Source organism: Phyllopteryx taeniolatus, chromosome 12 (genome assembly GCF_024500385.1).
Source record: "Phyllopteryx taeniolatus isolate TA_2022b chromosome 12, UOR_Ptae_1.2, whole genome shotgun sequence".
NCBI classification, from domain to species: Eukaryota; Metazoa; Chordata; class Actinopteri; order Syngnathiformes; family Syngnathidae; genus Phyllopteryx; species Phyllopteryx taeniolatus.
The window spans coordinates 14,513,823-14,537,700 of NC_084513.1; the positions used below are offsets into that span (position 1 = coordinate 14,513,823).

At 41.3% G+C, this 23,878-nt stretch overlaps 1 protein-coding gene across 2 annotated transcripts in view; it reads left to right on the forward strand.

Moving 5' to 3' along the window:
• Positions 1-21,700, forward strand: part of LOC133486861 (E3 ubiquitin-protein ligase SH3RF3-like) — a 96,062-nt gene extending 74,362 nt beyond the window's left edge. Inside the window, exons 6-10 of one of the 2 annotated variants that reach the window (XM_061792619.1) lie at positions 938-1,108; positions 6,621-6,892; positions 11,588-11,907; positions 16,389-16,747; positions 17,827-21,700. In XM_061792619.1, the coding sequence (XP_061648603.1) occupies positions 938-1,108; positions 6,621-6,892; positions 11,588-11,907; positions 16,389-16,747; positions 17,827-17,995 (1,291 nt within the window). In that variant the 3' untranslated portion in view covers positions 17,996-21,700. The remainder of the gene's footprint in view (positions 1-937; positions 1,109-6,620; positions 6,893-11,587; positions 11,908-16,388; positions 16,748-17,826) is intronic. The other variant, XM_061792621.1, reaches the window with a different exon arrangement.
• The last annotated feature ends 2,178 nt before the right edge of the window (positions 21,701-23,878 follow it).

Sequence of the window (23,878 nt, forward strand, 5' to 3'; positions counted from 1 at the left end):
TGATGAGGGTGGACGTTTCAATCTTGACCTGACAACTATTCCTGTTGCCACGGGAAGACTGAATATGATCCCCACATCTGTTACCATGGCAACCAAGCAATAGCATATAGAGCTGGTTTACTCTAGTCTCGTCGTTTGCCATCAACAACAACAACAACAGAAGCTCATTTGTACCGTTCACAATATTGCATTCATGAGCCCACTTCAACGCCCATACAGAAAGGTGCTACTGTAAATACTCATTGTACTCCTCTTGGTAGTAAGAGTTTGGCACCATTCCCAATGTAGTCTTTGGCAGGTAAAACAAAAGTCTCTTCTATGCTCTTTTTCACCCTTATGGATTCATTTTCATCTGTTAAAGCACGTTTTACGGAGCAGTTCCTTACAGGGAGAGAAAAATACTGCTTACAGGTAGCACATTAGTTTGGAAAATCAATACAAACGTCTAACTTTTCATATTGTCATATATGACAGATACATTGGGAAATTAGTTATACATCTCTTCGAGAATATTGGAGTCTTCTCTGGTTTGTTGAAGGTTGAAGGTTTTACTTATATACCTAAATTTTGTTTTCATTAACATTAATATTTGACTGTGGGTTTGGATCATGGTCATATTTTGCGTTTATTATACTGTAGTAGTAAGGACAGTAACTGCAGTTTGCAAGTTTCCCGTTCGGTAGAGCAATTACCCTGTAGTCGTGCTTCTCTCCATGTCTATTGGAATGGGTAAGAAAAATCTGGAAGATCTGCAACGGAATTCATTGTGGTAATCTACTTGTACAACCATGTGTTTGATGTGTTCATGTAGAACGTTTTGTCTCTGTCATATTATGTTTTAGTGGGGGGAGCGTAAGAATAACCAGCACTGATGTTGTGGAGTTGCCGCTTATTTTTTTCTGTTAATGTATTATTTTCTAACACCTTTGTTTCTTAGCTACCTTGCGCTTTACGCCTACAAGCCCCAGAAGGCTGACGAACTCGAACTTAGGAAAGGTGAGATGTACCGGGTGACAGAGAAGTGTCAAGACGGATGGTTCAAAGGCACCTCACTGAGAACGGCAGCTTCTGGCGTCTTCCCGGGAAACTACGTCACCCCCGTGTCCAGGTCAGTGTTGGGAGCCAGGAAAGATGAAGGCCTATTATATAGTCGTCCTCACATTTAACGGGCATGTTTTATTCAGATGGTCACAGTAGAAACATCTACATTCATTTTTAATATGCCCCGGGCGCATCTGTTGTATTTCATTTCTCATGCTTCTGATACTGTATTAGTGCATTGTAAATACTGTTTTGCTGATAGTGGTTGAGAACCTTATCCTTGTCGAATCACTCTTTAGTATTCACGGAGGAAAGCGCTGCTTTCAAACAAATGTCCCGAAAAAAACCATGTATGCCTTTGCAAAAGAAACAGATAAAAGAATTGGACTTTTCAAATATGCCTTCGACACCATTGAAAATTTGAAACTATGGCATGTTAATACAACGGAACCCCTTACGTTGAATGTTGAATTTTACTTTTGGCGAAAAAACTGCCAAGCACACCCTGGCTACCATAACGACAGCCAACACATTGACTGCATTTTGACTTGTTGAGACGGCACGTCATCACCAAGTCACCGAATTACACTTGTCAATTAGTGTGCAGATCCATGTATGTGGCGCCGGCAGCAGACACGTAATCAAAGACGTTCCGCAGCTTCACCAAACAATCAAGTATGTACAGTATCTGTTATCGGAAGCTAACGCTAATAACACAGTTAACAACACTGCTGCTCTGCTTAAGCGGAGCATATACAGGCGATCAGGACAAATTTGAGCATTGTTCCTCCTGATTTGATCTAGTTGGAAAAATATGTGGGTAGGCATACAAGCAATGAAAAATAAAATCCTGATAGGTATGACTGAATGTTTGTTTTGGTAACAGCAGTGCTTAACTTTTTATTGCATAAGAAGGTTGAAATGTTACTTTAACTTTGCCAGTTATTAAAGGTTTTCACGATGGCAAGGTATTATTTCTGTCATTCATTAAAATATAGATTCCTAATCTGGACAAATTTGAGTTTGACCATGTTCCTAGAATGTGTTGTGCTGGATCTGAAGGGATCCACGGTATTGTCTCAGCCATTCTGGTGCTACCACATAGTGAGAGTACATCATTACCATCGGCATCATCATCATGATCATAAAATTGTTATTACTGCTGCTGTTAGCATTCAAACCCAACTACCCGGCGCTGTTAAAACCGCATGAGATTAAAAAGCAAGTGTGCTGAGGTCATAGTTGTATATTTGTTAATTTTTATGGCCATCGTCATTCCTTTGAGGAGGGCCATATTTCAAGTGGCTGCTCGGCTAATCTGCATTCTGCCCCATGATGCAGTGAAAGGCTATGAACGAGGGAGAAACAAAAGCTGAGCAGCGTTGGAATAATAGAAACACAAACAAGCGGGAGAAAGATAATGACGACTCTGGGACCGGCAGAAAGAAAATGAGGCATGAAAGGAGTGAGGAAGATGATGAAAACAAATGAGGTTGGTGGGATGTGGACAAACAAAAAGGTGAAAAGAGGAAAAGAAATGCCAGAATCATGAGACGAGGGAAAGATGCAATGCAAACGAAGAAAAACATGATGCAGAAGACGCTAAACACTCTCCACTGAATGCAATATATAGCAATAATTAGTGGGGTGGAGGGTACAATCAAACCAGACAATTTGTTATATTTATACAAGAACACTCCTTCTTTGTTTAGCTTCCGTCCTCCATACTTATGAAGCTGCAAGGATACTTATTATAATGAGGAGAGGCTGACACACACACACACACAATCCCACACACATACACACCAGGGGACATTTAATTGACTGACTGTATTGTCCTAGAGATTCACCACAAGTTCACCTCCAAACTGAAATATAGTGGCATGTCCACACTAAGTATTTATGTCACAATTTTGAATTCATGTTGGACTCGTTAAATTCGGATTCATTGTTTGTTTCTTTGATGCTTACCTGTTAGCCTGAGTAAATTTACTGTATTTGACTATTTTAAATGCAGTGCCAAAATGATTGGTAGGGTTGTTTTGCAGCTTTTACGTTTTGCAGCTTTTACGTTTTACTATTCGGTTAAATATGCTGTTGTTGTTAAAAATATATATATATTCTTTCATATGCGTGTGATCCGTCCTGCCCAATTGTCAGATGTCTCTACTACTTATCTTGTGGTATGTGGTATCTTAAAGAGTGTTTTTTTTCCTGCCCTGTCCGGTCGGAAAATGGTCAGGGCTAACAATCGTAAACATTCTACCTCAAAATTTACAATAGAAAATCCTTGTGTCTGTTCAGCTGCAGAGCCACCATCTCCATGATTGGGACCAGAAACTGAGTGACAGCCAATGAGGAAGCGACTTGAAGCTAGTTCAATAATGTGTCATTCAAAAGTCATTCGCCACAATAAAAATAACATTGAAGAGAATTTGCAACAGCAGTCTATTTATTAAAGGTGTGTGATACTGCAAGGTTAAGGTTAATACCGGGCCTGTATCGCCAATTTCGATATCAACGTTTTTTTATTAATTAAAGTTGTTATGTCATGCATTGCGGCACGGTGGACGACTGGTTAGAGCGTCAGCCTCACAGTTCTGAGGACCGGGGTTCAAGCCCCGGCCCCGCCTGTGTGGAGTTTGCATGTTCTCCCCGTGCCTGCGTGGGTTTTCTCTGGGCACTTCGGTTTCCTCCCACATCCCAAAAACATGCATTAATTGGAGACTCTAAATTGCCCGTAGGTGTGACTGTGAGTGCGCATGGTTGTTTGTTTGTATGTGCCCTGCGATTGGCTGGCAACCAGTTCAGGGTGTACCCTGCCTCCTGCCCGATGATAGCTGGAATAGGCTCCAGCACGCCCGCGACCTTAGTGAGGAGAAGCGGCTCAGAAAATGGATGGATGGATGGATGTCATGCATTTGAAATGACTAAATCTGAATGAATTTTCATGAACTTTAGGTGTTCTTGTGCCTTTTTTCTTTGGATTGTGTATTACCAGTAGTTTAAAAAAAGGAATGGATTTGGGCAATGTTAAATATTTATTTGTCATGAAAAACGTGCGGTAGTTTAATATATCAAGTATGCAGTATCCCTTTTACAGTTAACACAAAATGTACGATATTAGTATATTAATTTGATTTATTTACATTTAAATTCCAGCATATGTATTCACTATAATTTCACATTTCTATTGGATACATATATATTACTAGCAGCGCATACCGGAGAGAAACAGAAGTTTGACACAATCTTATGACACTGATATTGATTAATATCAATACCAACATATGTATCGATATTTGGATCGATCCACCCACCACTTAGTTAAAGTGCTCTACTATCTTCTACTGCGACTTCTTCTTCTTTGTATTTTCCACCAGTCTTGTGGCACAGTGTTGGTACTACGACAGACATCATGTTCGGGGGTGAGACTCGTGTGTGTATCATACTTTAGTGAGTACAACAACTTTAAGTGCCAAAACAAATGTTTACCACTGTGGTGACCCACAATAAGGAGACATTGAAAGAGTGAAAGGGAGTTGTTGGCTTCAAAGGGAGTGATTGGCTGTTTGATGTAAAAGCACTCCGTTTGTATGTGGAGAGTAAAGTGACATGACTGGTTCTCGTCTCCTCGTCCTGTTATTTACCGCGTCGCCACACCATGAAGTTAAAACCATCCCTCATGTTACCCTTCAAAATGTCTCTAAAGCTTGTTGTGATCAAAGATTGTGTAATACCACACGTTAAAAATCGGTCCACCACCATGCCTTGCGGATTCATACATAACTTCACAACATCAGCTTAATGTCACCCTAGTGCAAGATATTTTTGAGGGAGCTCTTCCAGCTGTCCCACTTATACATGCATCAATGCAACGACGGTGGCCGCCGCTCCTGACATAACATTCTGTTCCGCTGCTCCGTTTCGGTGCAGTTTACTCAAAAGAGCAATATTCCTGATGGGAAACGGCTATGTACACGGGGCTTAAGCGAGGTCCAGTCAAAATGTTCTCTCTGCAAGTGTCCTCTTTATAGATGCTTTAAAACTCAAGTTGATTCGCACACAAGATCAAGCACACATGAGGCCATGACTCTTGTATATGACTGGTAGTCAGTGGGCAGCAATAAGAGAGTGGATGGTGCAGTCAGTGTAGTTCAGCTGACTGGGCCGCCATTCATTTTCTGCAGACAGAAACACGAGCGACTTGCTCCGTCATATAATGTGATCAACAGTAAGAGGCAGTGCTGTTTTTTAGCTGAAAACCAATTTAAAAAATAGTGTTGTTTTGGCTTACATGACAATGGCAATTTGAGATGGTAAACCAAGTGAAGATTTTTGAAAATCTTGCCATTATTCTGAAAATACTCTTCTGTAAAAAGAATTGAAGGCATCACAACCAAAACAACAATGCTGGACCCCAGTGCAGTTGTTGCATTTCTGCAGATAATGCTACATTAAAGGGTAAATTTTTCTGTACTCAATACTGCAAGATACATAACTCCACATACAGTAGAGGCCAAGGTGACATACACACAAACATATGGTCTTCAATAGGGCACTGTGAGGACAGACCGTTTATATGAGTGTAGTGTTTATTAACAAAGTCACTTCGCCTATTACTTGCCCTATTTCGCTGGTCTATGTGAAGTGGTTTGTCCCAAAAACAGTTAAAGCCCGCCTATTGACTGTTATTCTGAGCAAAATAGCCTCAGCTATTTGATTTTTTTTTTAAACTCATATATTCAGGGTTTTTTTGTATTTTTTCTTTAACACTGTAACCCTAAGATTCTACAAGATACATACAGGTACTTGCATGTGTCCTCGTGCTTCTGGTTCATTTTTTTTCAAAAATCAAATGATCTGTAAGACATTTATTTTTAAAATAAATTTAATTTTTTTGTAATGTGTTTTTGATAATAAAAATAAAACTATTATAGCCTATTGTTTAAACATACAGTAATGACATAATTACATCAAATTAGAATGTAAAGAATTAAACAGTTTTGGTCACATTTTTGCTTCACTTTAATGGATATTGTGCTGCTCCTTTTGGTGTGTGCGCATTGGCCTCTTGGGGGCAGTATGCTACAGAATGTGGAGCTGCACTTTTTGTGGCTATTGATGTAAGATATGTTCCTGAAAGCGTTGTAACACGGCTATATACTGTAGATTCTATTTGTTAACCTGTCTATGGCATTTCCCATTATGTGTTACCATTAAGACAGCGAACTTCAAGGCAGTTAAGTGGTTGTTTTAAATACACAATGTGCAATTCTCTTTTTTTTATTTTTAGTTTGCCAGTAAACTTCAACTGGGAGTCGTATGACAGCTCCAATCTTAAAAAACTCAAGTCGGGTCTGTATTAACATAGGCAATTATAAATATTTTTAGGGCAGGGCGTCAATTACTCACATTCCCTATCCTCCCTGAATAGTGGGGGTTGACAGGACCCTACAGTTATTTCTTCTAATGGAATTAGAGTAGTGTTGTTGCTCCCCATCTTGTAGTGTGGATCAAATGTCTTTTCAAACCTGCACCATCCAATGACAAGTGACTCTCCTCTTTCTGTTTAAAAGGGCTACGTTTGGAGTTGGTGCTACGAGGGGCTCATGTTTGTCCAGTCCAGGAAATGGTGGCAGTTGTGGTGGTGGTTGCGGTCAGGTCGGCAGTAAAATCTCAGACCCCTCCTCTCCAGGGTCCCCGGGGCCCTCTTCGTCCCGTCCCTCCACGCCGTTGGTCAACTGCGTCAGTCCCGCCTCGTCGCCTCAGACTGCTGCCGCCCAGCTGAAGAACTGCCTGCGCTCCAGTCAGCATTCAGTCAACCAGACACGCACCTCAATGCAGCTGGGTAAGCACAACTAAACGCATTTTCAATCAATACTCATTTAAAATCTTGGTGCGTACACTTTCAAATGGGACCAAACACCAGATTTATGCAGATAGATACAATTGAGTGGAGGTTTGTGTATCACAGGTTGTAGCGAGGAACATTTTCTTTGCTGCCATTAAAGCAACAGAAACTACCATCAGTGTCATGGCATACTACAATCACCACAATCTGCACACTGCTGTGCATCTTAAGATGTTTCTGGTGGAGTGGCACGTCTGCCCGCTGAGGCCTGTCTAATCAGCACACGCTTCAAAGTAATCAGTTAACACTTGATTACAAACACATTTGTCGTCACCTTTGCACCGTTGTGCTGCCCCACGTCAAGATCGGCTACAAAATGTTTTGACAGATGCGCAAATGAATGCTGAATGTTTGCAACACTGAGAAATCATTGTAACAACAGGATGATTTGATATTGTTAGACAACATGATTGGTTTTATTTATTAATTCTGGGATAAAAATAACATTACAGTGGAACGTCTAAGGTTAAACAATCAATTGCAGAACATTTAGCGACTTGTGCTTCGGTTTAACAAATTTTCCAATGGGACGTATTGTAAAAAGTAAGTCTATGATGTGACGAACGGCAAATTTTTTTCCAGAGAATTTTCTGTTTTCCTCATGTTATTATTGTCGACTTAGCCATACTATATTGTACTTAACAGCAAGTGGGTGTTGTTGCCACATTGTGTGTTATTTCCGATTCGATGGTGGCCGTCACATATTTCCTTTTTGGGTTTTGTGATAGCATTTGTAATCAGTATCACAAAAAAAGGCAGTGAAAAAGTACCGACAGTCACTGTTGTCTTGAAAGATATTGTTAGCCTAATACCATAATTTTTTAACTTACTGTCACAATATCAGTATAAAATACCAATGTGCTGGCTAAATTTATTTTATTTTTTTTCCTTATGTCTGTATAGGTGCTCAGTCATCCAGATCATAACAATCCTGGATTCTTTGTGTTTGTTCAAGTTTATGTTGTTGTTTTTTTCTTTTACGAAAACGGTAAAAAATGACATGGCCAATTATGCTGTTACGCTAACGAAATGCTGAAGTCTTGCATGAATCATCTATTACAGCAAATTTCTATACTACTTTCAATGTGTATTTCTTGCAAAAAATGTTGGTGAAATTCCATATCCTTCTACCCCTGAGACATTCAATGTAGAGGTGCCACGGACTTTACGTATCATGAAAAATCTTTGGAGCTCAAATTTTAAACAGAGCCGTAAAGCTAAACCAAGTTACTACTACATTTGCTACTTTCATTTTACTCGTCAACAAAATGTCACCTATAAATGCATTCTCAACAAAAATTCTGGAGCTCAAAATATGCAGCTAAAAATGTGTATATATATATAAATGATTCAAATGAAGCTGCCATGTGCTTCAAGGTTGTTTTGTCCTGCAGTAACACAGTACTCCAGGAATAACATGGACTCATGCTGGAAAGTCTCAAAATGTTGAGTGTACTGTACCTTAGCTCTTCTTTGTCAAAAAGGCAAGTCTTCCACTTAATGTTGGCTCCACAAATGCATCTTTCTGAAGAATGTTGTTGTTTTTAGACTTTACACCGATGTTATCGGGCTGATCGGTATCGGACGATATTTAGCATTTTATGCTGATCGGCTTTAATGTCATAATTCGCCGAGGCTCCGCAAAAGACATTTACTCCGCGTTGCAGAGTATATTTGAGTCCAAAAGCTAGTTTATTTTTAGCCTTGTCGCACGTCTTTTGACGTAGTATTGGAAATATTTGACGGCCAATAAAGTTCTTAAAAAAAAAAAATTTTTAAAACGGCGGTGTGGAACAGACAACACGTCTGAGACAGACAAGACGTAATGCCCAGATCAGACTACAAGACAAATTTGCTCTTTAACGATTGTACTATGTCAGACTACTGCAATAAAATATTGTATCCCGTTTTTTACGATCATTGGGCTTTATCTTGTCAACTCAAATATGACTGGATACACTCGTTACCGTGGCGACGACAACAAGAGTGGAGCCCGCCGACTTCGTATTATAAGGACAAAATGGGGAAAACGTGTGCTGGTGGTGCTCAGGACAGGAGAGGACGTTCATTTAAGGCTTGCTTGCGGTATGTTCCCGTACTTTGAATACGATACGGCTCGCAAGCAGGCAACAAAACGTTATGTAGCTTAGCAAGCTAGTGGGACCACAAACGGTTGGACGTAAACATGCCGCTGTTCTGTCGAATCATGCTCTAAAGTTTCAGTGTGGGTGAAGTAATTTATCCATCCATCCATCCATTTTCTGAGCCGCTTCTCCTCACCAGGGTCGCGGGCGTGCTGGAGCCTATCCCAGCTGTCATCGGGCAGGAGGCGGGGTACACCCTGAACTGGTCGCCAGCCAATCGCAGGGCACATCGAAACAAACAACCATTCGCACTCACAGTCATGCCTACGGGCAATTTAGAGTCTCCAATTAATGCATGTTTTTGGGATGTGGGAGGAAACCGGAGTGCCCGGAGAAAACCCACGCAGGCACGGGGAGAACATGCAAACTCCACACAGGCGGGGACGGGGATTGAACCCCGCACCTCAGAACTGTGAGGCTGACGCTCTAACCAGTCGGCCACCGTGCCGCCTGAAGTAATTTAATTAAAAAATAAAGTCATTTAATTACAGTAAGTTAGCACCCATTATTTCTGTCATGTAATGTTGATTTGACCTGACTGATTAGAATACACGATCTGACGAGAGCAGTGATTTCCAACCTTTATGGGGGCAAGGAACATATTTTACAATTGATAAATCTCACGGAACTCCAACAAACAAAAATGTCACAAAAAGTGGATACATTAATGACTGTATGTACTTCCAGCCATCTCATAGAAGACCATTCATCATTTGTTCTGTCTGTCACTATGCCTCACTGGCATACATAGATGAACAAAGATACATCATTTATTGTACGATGGGTTAATATAGTCAGAGGTCAATCTTCCACCACGCCATCCTTGCTTCGTGAGTTCAGCCAGTGTTAACAGCCTGCTAGACCTGAGGCCATGTTCATGCACAAAGCCTGGAAAAGCAGTGGGAAGACATTGCGGTAAATTGAAAATAATTGAGAAAATGTGAGGAAAAATACAAACTTACATAGAAGGCAGTCAAATTAATGAGTGATTTGTCTACCTGCTTAAAATACATCAGCAGAGAAGGCACATGCCAAATAATGTGAAAACCTGGAGGAAAGGCTAAGGAGAGCTAAACAAAGGTAACCCAAAAACTGCTTTAAAATAGAAACATTGCTGCTATGTTGGCGCTGTAGGGCAAAGTTGGAAGCAAGTAAATAAACCTTGGCAGGTCTGCATGGCATGTGAGGATGATGTGGAGCAGGTGTTAGTAGTGTTGTGTGAACACACACACACACACACACACACACAGCACTGCTTGACACTGAAAAGACTGGGCCGCACAAAGAAACGCACTGCCGAATGACATCACTTTGTTTTTGTGTTCTATGTAGGCGTAATGACAGAGCCTCTTGCCTCTTTCGCTTTTAACCCTGGTCTCCGGTTGTTTCGTTTCCATACGCACTCACACATCTGGACTACATTACAAAGCAGCAAGCCACATTGAGAACTGCAGCGTTTTACAGCAGGTGGCTCGAAACTATGCACGCATATGTGTTGTTGTTGGTTTTTGGTCTTAACCTTTACTACCTAATGTCCACATACAGATGGAAGCTGATTAGCGAGATTAGTTTTAAGACAGCTACTTACTGCTTGGGAAATTTCATGGTTAAGAATTATCCAATACTCATAAAAAGTTAGGTATATTAGGCTTTGGAGTGAAATTTCAGGAGGAACCTAAAATGCACAAGATCCTTCACAGATTAATTAAATTTGACCTTCTCTGAACCTTTGAATGCACAAGTCCAGCTGTTCAATGTTTTTGTGTGTGTACCAGTTGCTGTTCTCCAACAAGAGGCTGAATGACAAAATTCACAATAGGTGTTTGATCCATGAAAATGTTCAAGGACGTCCACTTCTATGCCTTTCTGTAACTCTTCCAGTCTCTCTGTTGCAACCTGCTGATGATACTCTGCGACACACCCCGTTTATGATGTCAAAATGTGAACAGCAGGAGGCTGAGGACTGTCTCAGTACCAAATCAAATTGAAGCAGGAAATGTATTGGTTGATTAATGGATAGTAAATGTTGATTTTTGGGTTCGTCAGAAAGTTGGCAAAAGTACTGAACCTTTCAACTGTTGGACGTGCATTCAAAAGTTAAGAAATTAAGTTCACATGTACAGTAAAGGTTAAAGTGTATTTCAGGCTCATTGTGAAATTTCCCCCAAAAGCCAAATATTCCCCAACTTTTTATGAGTAGTGTATCTGGCTGCTCAACTTCTTTAGAGTCAAATTCCCTCGCATTCGTTCGAGTGGTGAAAAATAATAAACCATCATAATGCTGTAAGGCTACAGTGCGAACAACTTTGCCACCCTGGTTTTATAACGCATGTTATTTCTAATTAAGAGTATAGTGTCTATAAAGAAGTGAAATATGGAGATAAATGTTCCCTTCCAGAATTAATGAGGACTAATGGCTACTACCTGCTTTCAGTGAAAGGTCCTCTCGGTTATATTAATGCAGAAAATATATTTGTGTCTATTTTAGTCCATAGTTCTCCTGGTGGAAGCCCAGAGCGCCCCACGGTGGCGATATCTTCCCTGCGCTCTCAGAGCTCCTCACCTTCACGTTGCTCCGGCCAATCCGGTCGCCCGCTCTCCATGACGTCTCCCGGACCCAGTTTGGGGCCCCCGCCTCTGTCGTCCCCCGCCTCGCGGCCCCACCTCCCCCTGTCGTCTCCTTTGTCTTGCCTCACGCCTCCCAACGTGGCAGCGGTGCTATTTAACGGGGAACCGGCCATCCCCCTGCAGCCGCCATCACCGGGTCCCTCTCACGCACCTGCGCAGTGCGCCCCCAAACCAGAGAAGGTAGGTGTCTGATATTGAAAAATTATTGAAATTGCAATGGGAAGTTATTGTATGATGTTTTATGGAGTTGGAGCACGGTATTCTAGTGGCCAGCACGTCTGCCTCGCAGTTCAGGTTTCGACTCTCGGTTCCGGTGTTCCTCTGCGGAGTTTGCATGTTCTCCCCGTGCTCATGTGGGTTTTCTCCGGGTACTCTGGCTTCCTCCCACATTCCAGTAACATGCTTGTCAGATTCACTGAGGACTGTAAATTGCCCAAAGACAGCTCTGATAGGCTCCAACTCACCTGCAAACACAAGAGGAAATGGATGGATTAGACAAAGACAAAGCACCTCAACCCTTGCAAAGGCAGCCTATTACCCTGTATTTCGCTAACACTCCCATCTCCAAAACAAACTTGCCAAATTGAATATAAAAAGGCTATTGCTTGTTCAGGAGAGCATTCTGAAAATGTAATAGTTTCTCAATTGGCCCACGCTGTAGCCCTCCAGCAAAAGCAGTGAAACGTAACAGAGCTAATTATTGAATCATTTCTGCTTTAACAGCAGCAAAGCATTGGAATTGTCTGAAGTGACGCCACCGTGTGTGTTGCTATGTATACATGCGTGGCCCCGCTCGACCTGCTTCAGTAAGTCTCCCGCACCTTATGGCACTCATGTTGAACTCCGTCTCGACACCGCCTCCTCTGCCGCCTTCGTCTGCTGCGTGGAAACCCGGGGTGTCAAATCGGGACATGCTCACGTTGAATGATGGCAGTGAAAAGCTCTGCATCTGTCTAAGCTCCATTTGTTTTCACTGCTGGCTCCGCTGTGTTGGACAGCTAATCTAACTACATGGCTAGCTGACAAACAGTTCTGTGATGGTGGAACAGCAGGCTTGTTTATATCATCCCACTCTAAGATGGCTCTTGTTTTTTCATGAGGCCCGGATATTAATGAATCCTCTTCTCCTGCCACGGCTACAGATTTGATTTGTACTCTATTTTCGTGTCTGTCCAATTTGGTTGGGTGTCTCTTGTGTGTTAGGAATGCGTACAGGCACGGTTGGATGAGTTTCACTTCTTGTTAGTGTAATTGTCAGGTGTCCCAATGGTTTGGCAATCAAATATACAGTACCTTCTGTACGTATGGACCACAACCCCATCACAAACCTATGAATAGAATTAGCCTATAGATCCAATTGCCCAATTCCGATTTAATACTTGTATCCAATTTCCATGTGCTTTTCAAATGACACGTCCTTTATGGTTGTGTTTCCACTGACAGAACATAAATTGTACATAAATAACTGTTGACACCACTCAGTAACAATGTGAAAATAAACAATAATATGTAAATCATGCTAATATTAAATGTTACATACCATTTTGCTTTCTTGGCCTGACTCTTCCCACCTAATAATTTAAATGAGGATAGCCACCTCATTACTCCTTTGGCCACCGTCTGCTATTATTTTGCTTTTTTTAATGCGGGTGTTTTTCAGCATGTTAATTTGTGTTGTTTGAGTGGATGCGGGTGTGTATATGTCACCAAGTGGTGTATTTGAATGATGTCGAGCTCATTGACAAGGTACAGTGTTTATAAAAAGTCTACCAACCCCTGTTCAAATGCCAGGTTTTGTTAAGGTCCAGTGAAACCAAGGTTGAACTTTTTGACCATAGTTGCAAGAAGTATGTTTGGTGCAAACACAACACTGCTCATCTCCAAAAGAATACCACACCAACAGTAACGCATGGTGGTGGCAGCATCATGCTTTAGGGCTGTTTTTCTTCAGATTGGAACTTGGGTCTTAGTCAAGTTAGAGGGAATTATGAACAGTTCAATTCATAATCGTTCATAGTCATTGTTAGCACAAAACCTAAATCCTTCGGCCAAAAACCAAGAACATGTCAGGAAAAGCCTACTAGAACAGCTGAAATGTATTTGTGTTTAATAAAAGGCACTTGAAATGGTGGCAGGTGTGTGCCGACTCCCGTTTACATGTGTTCGAATGTGATTGGGTAATTCTGAACACAGCGACATTCCATAGTTATAAGAAGGTGTCCATACTTGTGCAACCACATTATTTCAGCTTTCGCTCTCAAAAATATAAAAAAAAAAAAATAATGATGATTATTATTTGTACAGGTTGTAGAACATCATTAATGGTGAAAAAAAGTTTTGAAACGTTTCATCTTGGTGTTCTTATTTTATGTCACAAAAACCTGGCATTTGAACAGGGGTGTGAAGACTTTTTATATCCACTGTATATCCAATCTGTGCATCTATAGAATACTGCACTCATATTGGCACCTATATGAGTTATCAGATTTGTGTCCACATTTGGAGGAGGCCTGATTCCGGTCTGATTCCATGCATTTTTGTGGAATTACGCTGTCGTGACACATATCCCAATTGTGTCTAACTTGAGCTCTGCAGTCTAAAATAAAGAAGCGATGTATTGACTCAGAGCTGTTTCTGAAGCCCATATTGTGTCAGCACTAGGCGCTCTAGTTCTTATTTCAACTGGTGGAAATAATCTATAAGAATCGATAAAATGTATCTAAATTTCGCATGTTTCTATCACAATTTTTCTCACCACCTACAAGTTACTTGAAATGGGTTTAATTTCTTGTTTATCACTTGAATAAAGTAATAAATAAGTTGCTGTCAAGTGTTTATAGTGTGTCTTGTTTCGTCAGTAAGGAAGACATTTCCACAGACATGCTGGCTTTTTTACTATTAATGCAACCCTTCAGTCAACTGTCTGAGGATGAGTCTGTCAGCTGCTGGTCTAGATTCAAATTGTTCAGCACCACTAGCGGTATGGGGAAATTCAGTCCACAACAGTTGGATTAATTGTCACCTCCTGTCCTAAATATGATCATATGATCATCCACGCTGAATCTCATCATCACACTTGATACCTTTTGTTGCTCTCAGCGGCCGCTGTTCCAGTGTAACTGAATCTACAGGAAATGATGAAGCACATCCGATAATGTCTGGCAGACAGCTATGAACACTCACACACACACACACACACACAACACACACATGTTGAACATTTGGGAGACAGAACAATGGATGCTTGTCAGATGGCGCTTCAGTGAGTCCTAAAAAAAAATCTGTTTCATTTTATTATAAGCAATGAGCAAGAGTAAGAAGGCTTTTTGCTCCCATTTATGATCACAGGTGGCTCGCTCAAACAACTGTTTCTTTCTAAAGATCTGTTACAATTTTTTTAATTTTCTTCACTTTTACTCATTAATTGTGAGCAAGTCCCTTTTTAAAATAAATCAAACAATACTTTAACAAACTATTTTCATTGCCGTCTGATTTCAAAACTAGGTACCCATCCATTTGTTGTGTCTATGTAATGATACGATGGGGCGATTCCACATTTATATGGCTTCACAATCATAACGACCCCTGAGGGAAACCATAACTACCAAATGGCCGGCAACGAAAAGGAGTTTGCCACCAAATCGTTTTGCTCGGCCTCCATAGTTGAAGAAACATTCATGACAGCAAAAAGTTACCGCAAGCCGTGCGATCTGTCAGCGTCTGTATTCATCTTTGGGATAATTTACTGGAAAAACTCTTCAAGACTGTTGAGCGTGGGTGAGCAAATGGTACAGGAATTAGGTTGACGGGTGGGCAGGAACTGGGATCTCGAGCAGCACTTCTCGCAAGCATGTGGTCGGTCTCCTTCCTACCACTATTTGGAATGTGACCTTATCAATGGATGAATCAAACTCCTGCAACTGTGAGACTGAACATGCAAGTGCAAAATTAGATTGTGCGTTTACATAATGCTCCATAAGGCTTCCTGCTGAGTTGACATTAGAGTTCTGTGGGTTTATACTGCCACTGTGTGGTTCATAGAACACCAGCTGCCATGTGGCACACTCCAAGGCAGTGGAAATACAATATAGTCAGTCCATTGAAAGCAGAGGTGGTAAAGGTCCTATAAAATAGGCTGGTAATCAGGGCTTGACATTAACACACGCCAACCGGCCAAATGCGGGTGAATTTCAACAGTGGTGGGTAACACTGCCACTCTCACTAACCACTTTGGAAGCAGAGCTGGAGGTGGCGGAAATGAAGATGTTGAGGTTCGCTCTCGGAGTGACCAGGTTGGATCAAATTAGAAATGGGCTCATCAGAGGGACAGCCAAGGTTCGATGTTTTGGAGACAAAGTTAGTGAGAGCAGACTTTGATGGTTTGTAGACGTCCAGAGGAGAGATAGTGAATATATTGGTAGAAGGGTGATGAGGATGGAGCTGTCAGGCAAGAGAGCTAGAGGAAGACCAAAGAGAAGGTTGATGGATGTCGTGAGGGAAGACATGAGGGCAGTTGGTGCTAGAGAGGAGGATGCAGGAGAGAGGCTTACACGGAAAAGGGTAACACGCTGTGGCGACCCCTAACGGGTCAAGCCGAAAGGAAGAGAAGAAGATAGTAGTAATCATCTCTGCCTAACTTTTCCTTCTCTTGCCCCCATCAGAAGGAGAGGAAAGCAGGAGGTTTGTTGAAGCTCCTGTCAGGGGCAGCGGCCAAGAAGAAACCACGCTCACCGCCCACCTCCCCGCCCACCCACGATCGCGCCTTGGCTGGCCAAGGCACGGTGGCCACCAATCTGGCCCACCACCACCATGCCCGCTCCGGATCGTGTCCTATGGTCTCTCAGGGGCGGGCCGGCTCGTGTCCCGTCGAGATCGACATGGCGGGGGCCGTGGGCCTGGAACCTCTGCACAGGAAATCGGGATCCTTGGATACAAACTTTCCAATGTCGCCCCCGCCAACGCGAGCCAGCAGCGTTCTCATGGTGCTCCGGCCCGAACCCAAACCCCTGTCCAGGGAAAGGTGGGTGCTCTCACTGACAAGACCTTATGAAAGTTAGTATATAGCAAATGCCACATTTCCACCAAGCAGTTAAATTTTGCTTCAAACCACTTGATTCTCAAACTTGTGGTATGCAAAAGAGCCACTGCCTAAGTATAATTCAGTTGTATTTAACTTTTTACTTCGATACATTTGCATTGAATTTTCAGAATGAAACATTTATATAGGTACAATTTTTATTTAACTTTTATGAGCAACTGTATTTTAAATGAAGGATTATTTACTGTAAGTACAGAGGTCCCCAACTTACAAATTTTTTGGGAATCAATTCGCCGCTTGACCAATTTTTTGCTTTAACTTACAATCGCTATTTAAAATAATCACACAAATTTGCCTTAGAAATCTCCGCTAGCTTAATAGTAATTACACAATGAAAAACGCCATAGACAGGCTAATGAATCACGACATTATAACCCTTTAAGCGATGGATATTTGAACACAAACTATGACGCAATACATGTAGTCAGACAATTTATCAATACTCACAGGTATAAATTATTTATCCTCAGCAAAAAAAAAAACTAAAATTAGCATTACTGCACTTCACTGAGTCAGTTTTGAAACTCTTCTTCAGTATGCCTCTGTCTGTATGATACTGCCTCCTGGTGGCAATGGCGCACACTCCAGAAGGTGCACAATCTGAGCTGGAGTGATGATTTGAGTGTGTTTTGTGTTTTGAGTTACGAGCATGGTCACGGAATGGATTAAACTGAATTAAGCCACCACTATACAGTTTATTTCCTATATTTAAGTTTAGTTTTAATGTTCAAGCTGGACACAATGTGACAGTGGCTTAGAATAATATGAAATATACTTTTTGGGAATAAAACCTCAGTCTAATTTTTTGGATGAACACTTTGGCCTATTACGCTACTATATTTTAATATTGGTCTTGATGGTGGTACTGGGAGTGCTATTTTTTTTTCCGGCGGTACTTTTTGTAAAAAGTTTGAGAACCACTGGTTTAAGGCGTTATAAATCAGTATGCATGTACCCCGCTTCAGTTACTGACTTCATTCTGACCGCCATGTGTTGGGCAGGTACCGAGTGGTGGTGCCCTACCCGCCCCAGAGCGAGGCAGAGATCGAGCTTCGCCAGGGAGACGTGGTGTTCGTCCACAAGAAGCGAGACGACGGCTGGTACAAAGGCACCCTGCAGAGGACGGGACGGACCGGCCTGTTTCCTGGCAGCTTCGTGGAGAGCTTTTAAAAAGATGGGCAAAATCACTTGGCTTGATATTGGGGTTTCCAATCTGCCTTAAGGAGCTGTTCACCTTGGAAAAAAAAAAAAACAAAGATTTTGAAATTTGAGTGTCAGCGACAAGCTTCCTCCTGTGGACTTTTTACAAATCAAAGGAAAAGACGGTAGCACAAGACGTCTTCAGAAATCTGTCTCAATCCAGCACACTTTCACCAGGATTACCGCACTTTTCCGTCCTCGTCCCGGGAGCGCCACATCAAAGGGGCTCCTCTCTGCGACTACTGAAGGCACACACACGCACACACTCAAAGAGCACACATACAAAAGCTTCCCAGGTGTCGTCCACCAGCACAAAAAGTATCGGCTCGGCTTCAAACTGCGACCTCAGAACTCCTCTCTGGTGCGTTCTTTCTTTGCAAAGAACCATACCAGGATCATTGTGTTTGTGGCAATAAGCACACATTTCTTTTTTAAACTCAATATGTGTTGATGAAAAATGTGTGTAGCATTGTTTTCCTTTCTCTATTTGTTTTGTTTTTGTTGTTTTGTTTTTATAAATGTTCAGATTGATATTTGTGTTGTCCTAAACTGTGATCTGTCACTGGATTTGTTCGTATTTTAAAAAACAAAGGTGCAACAAGTAATTTGATCATTGATTTTTATATTTATTGATCTGAAATGGTTTTATTCTTCTATTTAATGTTTCCCCCATGCACATGGTGGCTTTAAGTGAGGAAGAAAATGGCTTGCTGAATGTAAAAAAAAAAAAAAAAAGTATACAAACTTTTGGGATGATTAATTTGTATTGTTAAAGTTGTTTTTTTGTGTTTGTGTAATGGAAGCAGAGATGAGATTGCACTTGGTGATATTTCATACAGCCTAACATTATATCTGCACTCGATGTGATTTGACCATTGTCAACCGATACGTAAAAACTATTTTGCTTCAAACAAGCTTTTTTTTTGTTTAGCTAAATGAAAAAAACTCCTCAAATTCTACAGTTTAGAGGACATAGCAGCAGTGTGAAGAAAATTATTGTCGTATAGATGAGGTGGAGACGCAAAAGAGTCCGACGGTGTGAACGGAAGCTTTTCATTCTACAACTGCCAAAACTTTGAAAGCAACTCTGATCTTGTTGATATTTTTGTACAAGGCTTCAGTAAGTGTACAGTCTGCTTTATGAATTTCTATGTCCTGAGAGTCAGTCCAAGCCAGTTTACATCTGTCACACTATCTACCTTTTCCCCCTCTTTTTGGAGAGCCAGGCCAAACTCGAGGGTTTGACTCAGAATGTGTGGACGCGTGTATGTGCTTGTGTGTGTGTGTGTGTGTTTGGCTTGAGGTTCTGTTCACGGTGACAAGGGAAGGGCTTAAAAGGAACATGGAATGTGCATGAATATCCTGAATGTGTGTGTAAAGTGTGAGTGAGGCAGATTTTTAATTGTTGGCCGTAGGTAAAGCTCATTGATTGGGTCAGCATGCATTTATTTTATTTATTTTTTTATTTACTAAGCCCTACAGTCCTACGTGAAGCTGTTGTGATGGATATAAGAAGGTAAAAATCACCCTTGAAAATAAATGATTTTTTTTTTGGATAATTTAGAAGATTTAAAGAAATATTTGTTATATTGGACAGGTAAAAACTACATGTAAATTGAAACTGAAAATAGTTGAAATTTGAACTTAAAACGTGTGTAAAGACTAAGGGATTCATAATTCTTACGATCAAAATGTAAATTGTATGCGCCATCAAAGTTTATTTAAAAACGGTATTGGATGAGATCATGGAAGAGGAGGAGTTGGTGTGCACACATCGCCACCTACTGGCCTGGCATGTCTACTGCAACATTTTGAAGGTCCCTGTAAACAGATATGGAGTCATCTGTTCAAAAAAGAATTGCATTGTTTTTTGCCCTGAAGCCAAACTTTTGGGTAGTTAATTACAGTTACTTCAAATGTTTCCAGATGTACTTTCTACTATTTAACTTGGACTTGATTGGATAATAATGAGCGCTACATATGAGCAGTTTTATTTTACTGGGCGGTGTCAAATTTTTTTTACTGTTTGATCTATATGGAAAAGACGAGAACAAATAACAGTGGTGCCTTGATTTGCGTGCTTAATTCGTTCTGTCACCCCGCCTGTAACTCAAAACACTCAAATCAATCTTCCTCATTGAAATGAATGGGAATTCCATTCATCCGTTCCAGCCCCACAGTGTGTGCGCTTTGGCCACCAGGGGGCAGCATAATACAATCATTGACACACGAAGAGTTTCACAACTGACTCAGTAAGCATCTGTCAACATATGTTGCTTCACAGTTTGAGTTCAAATATCCCTTTGCTTTAAGGGTTATGACACTACAACTATCAATCTTACTATGGCTTTTTGCATTTTGTGTTAGCATTAAGCTAGCAGAGATTCATAATAAGTTGTTTTTCTAATACACATTTAATTCTCTTGTTCTATGTTTAGTTTAACAGTAAACCAGATAGTAGTGGCATGAAACAGCTCGAAGCCTCTTTTGTAAAGCATTGCTAACTGCTATGTGCCAAACTGCTGCATGTTGTGATGTGAGTTAAGTCCGTTAAGTTGGCATCTAGCGCTCGTATCTTGAATTTTTGTTCACAAATCGAAGCAAAATTGTCAGAGATCAAAATGTCGGGTCAAGGCATAAGTCAAGGCACCACAAATGTACTAGTTTGAAAAATGGTGACAAGTACGGCTGTGTTGTTTCACTTCAGCCCTGAAGGTGCAGTATCAGCTGGATTTGGCCGGTTACTGCATTGCTTGCTTGACCCCCAATGCAAGTTGACGATAACAGCAATCAAAAGAAACACTTTATTTGGATCGGCAATCTTATCTTTCTGCCATGCTTGGCGGCGGTAATCATAAAAGTAGTTCCTAGGCGTTTATTCATGAGTCCTATTGCATCAAGACCTCGATAAATTTGAAGACATTAACAAGAGCAAACTCCCAGGTGTCTTCTTTTGGAGAACTTTTCAGCACATTTCTTGGAATGAAAACTGGAAAACGGGAATATTTCGACACTCATAGCACAAACCGATTCCTCGATTCCCTGAAAACAGTGAAACAAAAAAGTGCACAAACGCGTCGAGTTGAAGAAGCTCTCGCTCGCAGTGACGAGAGAGACAGGGAGGCGCGGTGCATTGTGGGTAATCCCGTGCATCTGGAGCAACTCTGCAAAGTAGATTAAGGTCAAAGTTGAAGTGGAGCAAAACTGGACTCGCAAGTTACACAAGTTATTAGTAGTCCACGTGGAAGAAAAGCACAGCACAAACAACAAACTGAACTTTGCATGTCAAAATCACTCCGATACGGTGAAAATGTTTTTTTATGGGGTACGAATGTGTGTGAGTGAGTTTTGAGTGTGTGTTTCGGGGGAGGCCTCTGTATGTAGCTCTACACATGGAAAGAAAGAAAAAAGCGGCGTGGACGCTCATCAGGACTGAGTCAGGTCTCTTTTGTGTACAGCAAGCAGTCAAATGAAAAGAAAAAAGTCTATCTAATTCTATATTGTGCAGAATATTTACAGGCCTTTGGTGCCATTGAAGTCATGCTCCGCGCTGGCCGAACTCGACCATGTGATCATGATCCATCGTCTTGTACTGATGAGCCGTGGTTGACTTGATTGTTTTTTTCCATGTCAAGTGCATTTTTCGCAATAAATGCCTTTGATTTTAAAAAGATATTTGATGGTCTTTTTTTTTTTTTTTTTGCATGTATGTGTGAAGCTTCTGTCTATACAAAGATAGTAATGCTCAGTTTTCATCGACATTTTGTTAAATTTGTGTTTTTGGTTCTTTTTAATCATTTGTCCCTGGGTTAGAAAACAGGGTTAGGGTTTCAAATTAGGGCTTCAAAACAGGGTTTTGGTTTCAAAGTAGGGTTTCAAAACGGTGTTAGGGTTTCAAAACAGGGTTAGGGTTTCAAAGTAGGGCTTCAAAATAAGGTTAGGGTTTCGAATTAGGATTTCAAAACAGCATTAGGGTTTCAAAACGGGGTTAGGGTTTCAAATTAGGGCTTCAAAACAGGGTTAGGCTTTCAAAGTAGGGCTTCAAAACGGGGTTAGGCTTTCGAAGCAGGGTTTCAAAACTGCGTCACGGTTCCAAATTACGGATCCAAAACATTGTTAGGGTTTCAAATTAGGGTTCCGAAACATTGCTAGGGTTTCAAATTAGGGCTTCAAAATAGGGTTAGGGTTTCAAAACAAGAATAGAATTTTAAAGGAGGGTTTCAAAACAGCATTAGGGTTTGAAAGTAGGGTTTCAAAACAGGGTTAGGGTTTCAAAGTAGGGTTCCGAAACAGGGTTAGAGTTTCAAAGTAGTGTTTCAAAACAAGGTTACCGTTTTAAAGGATGGTTTCAAAACAGCGTTAGGGTTTGAAAGTAGGGTTTCAAAATAGGGTTAGGGTTTCTAAACAGGCTTAGAGTTTTAAAGTAGGGTTTCAAAACAGGGTCAGGGTTTCAAAGTAGGGTTTCAAAACAGGCTTAGGGTTTCAAAGTAGGGGTTCCAAACGGGGTTACCTCAGCACCTTTGACATCTGCATTCAACTATACTACTTGTTCACACTGTTAACTAGCTGAATTTCATTATGTCAATAGTAGTAGTACTCATAGCAGGCAGCTGGGGATTATTGCACAGTTTTGCCACAGTAGCAACATGTACTTGTACTAGTATGCTAACCTTTCTGCTAGTGAGGACACAGACTATACTAGTAACTAGTAAAACCTTGAGCTGGATGTCAAGGATTTTGAAGTGTTAGGACAACTTTCAATAAAGTCATGTACCAGTATGCTCTTTGTTCTACATCGTCAGACAATTCACCACACTAGTAGAAACACTTGTTCGTCACATTTTGTCCACCATTGTGTGACATTTTGGCACACCAATAGGACAACTTTGACATACTACTAGCACAACTCCATGTTATTAGTGAGGCAAAAGTGCTAGTGGGCATTTTGGTGCTCCAAGTAGTGTCCGGGAGGCAACTAGTGTGTGACAAATGCCTACTACTTGGACCTAGTAGTGTATTACTAGTTCAAATTACTGAGTTTACTTGTACTGTAAGGTTTACAGGTTTCATCCTAGTACAAAAGTGGCAGTAGTAGTGAAAACAATCATCTCAGTGGTCAGGACACAGAGCGTATGGACATTTAAGATGGATCAAGGATATCCAATAAATGCTTAAACAGTTTTCCATGTTTTTTATAAGTATTTATGTAAGTATTACGTCTTGTATTGGATGCAATTGGATTTTGCAGCTGTACCTAATGTTGTGTCCGCTGAGCCTGCAGTGAAAGACAAGCAGGTGAAGGATGTTTAATAAAGATAAAGCTTCTTCTTTAGCCCCCATCTCCTTCTCCTTTGCCCTCCCCCATTAACTTCCAGGCCCGTTTCCAAGCCTCATTAGCATTTAGAGTGACGAGCAAAAAGCGTGCGTGGACGACTTGAAAGTTCTTTTCAAGAAAGTTTTCTGGAAACTGTGCATGGGAAACTGCGCCATGCCCGCTCCCTCGCAGCCAACAGCTTTACCCCACGCTGGGAGGTGAAGGTGCCTCCTTCTTTCCTTGCGTGTGATGCTTCCATTCCTTACCAGGGCCCGTCCGCAAGGTGCTGCGGCCTCCTGCAGGGAATCCATCCTCATTCTCACACTTGACGCCATAACTGTCTGCCAGATTGTGTGGGTGTGTGTGTGTGTGTGTTTTTGTGCAAGGTGAGACACTGCGGGCGAGGACAAGTCTCCCCCTGCATCTTTTCCTTTCAAACGCGCGGCGGTCTTAACTGGTTTTACAAGGCAAAGCTGAGACAACCTTGTCTTTTCCTTCAACTGGATGTTTATTTTCAAACGAGAATTGCATCACAGTCA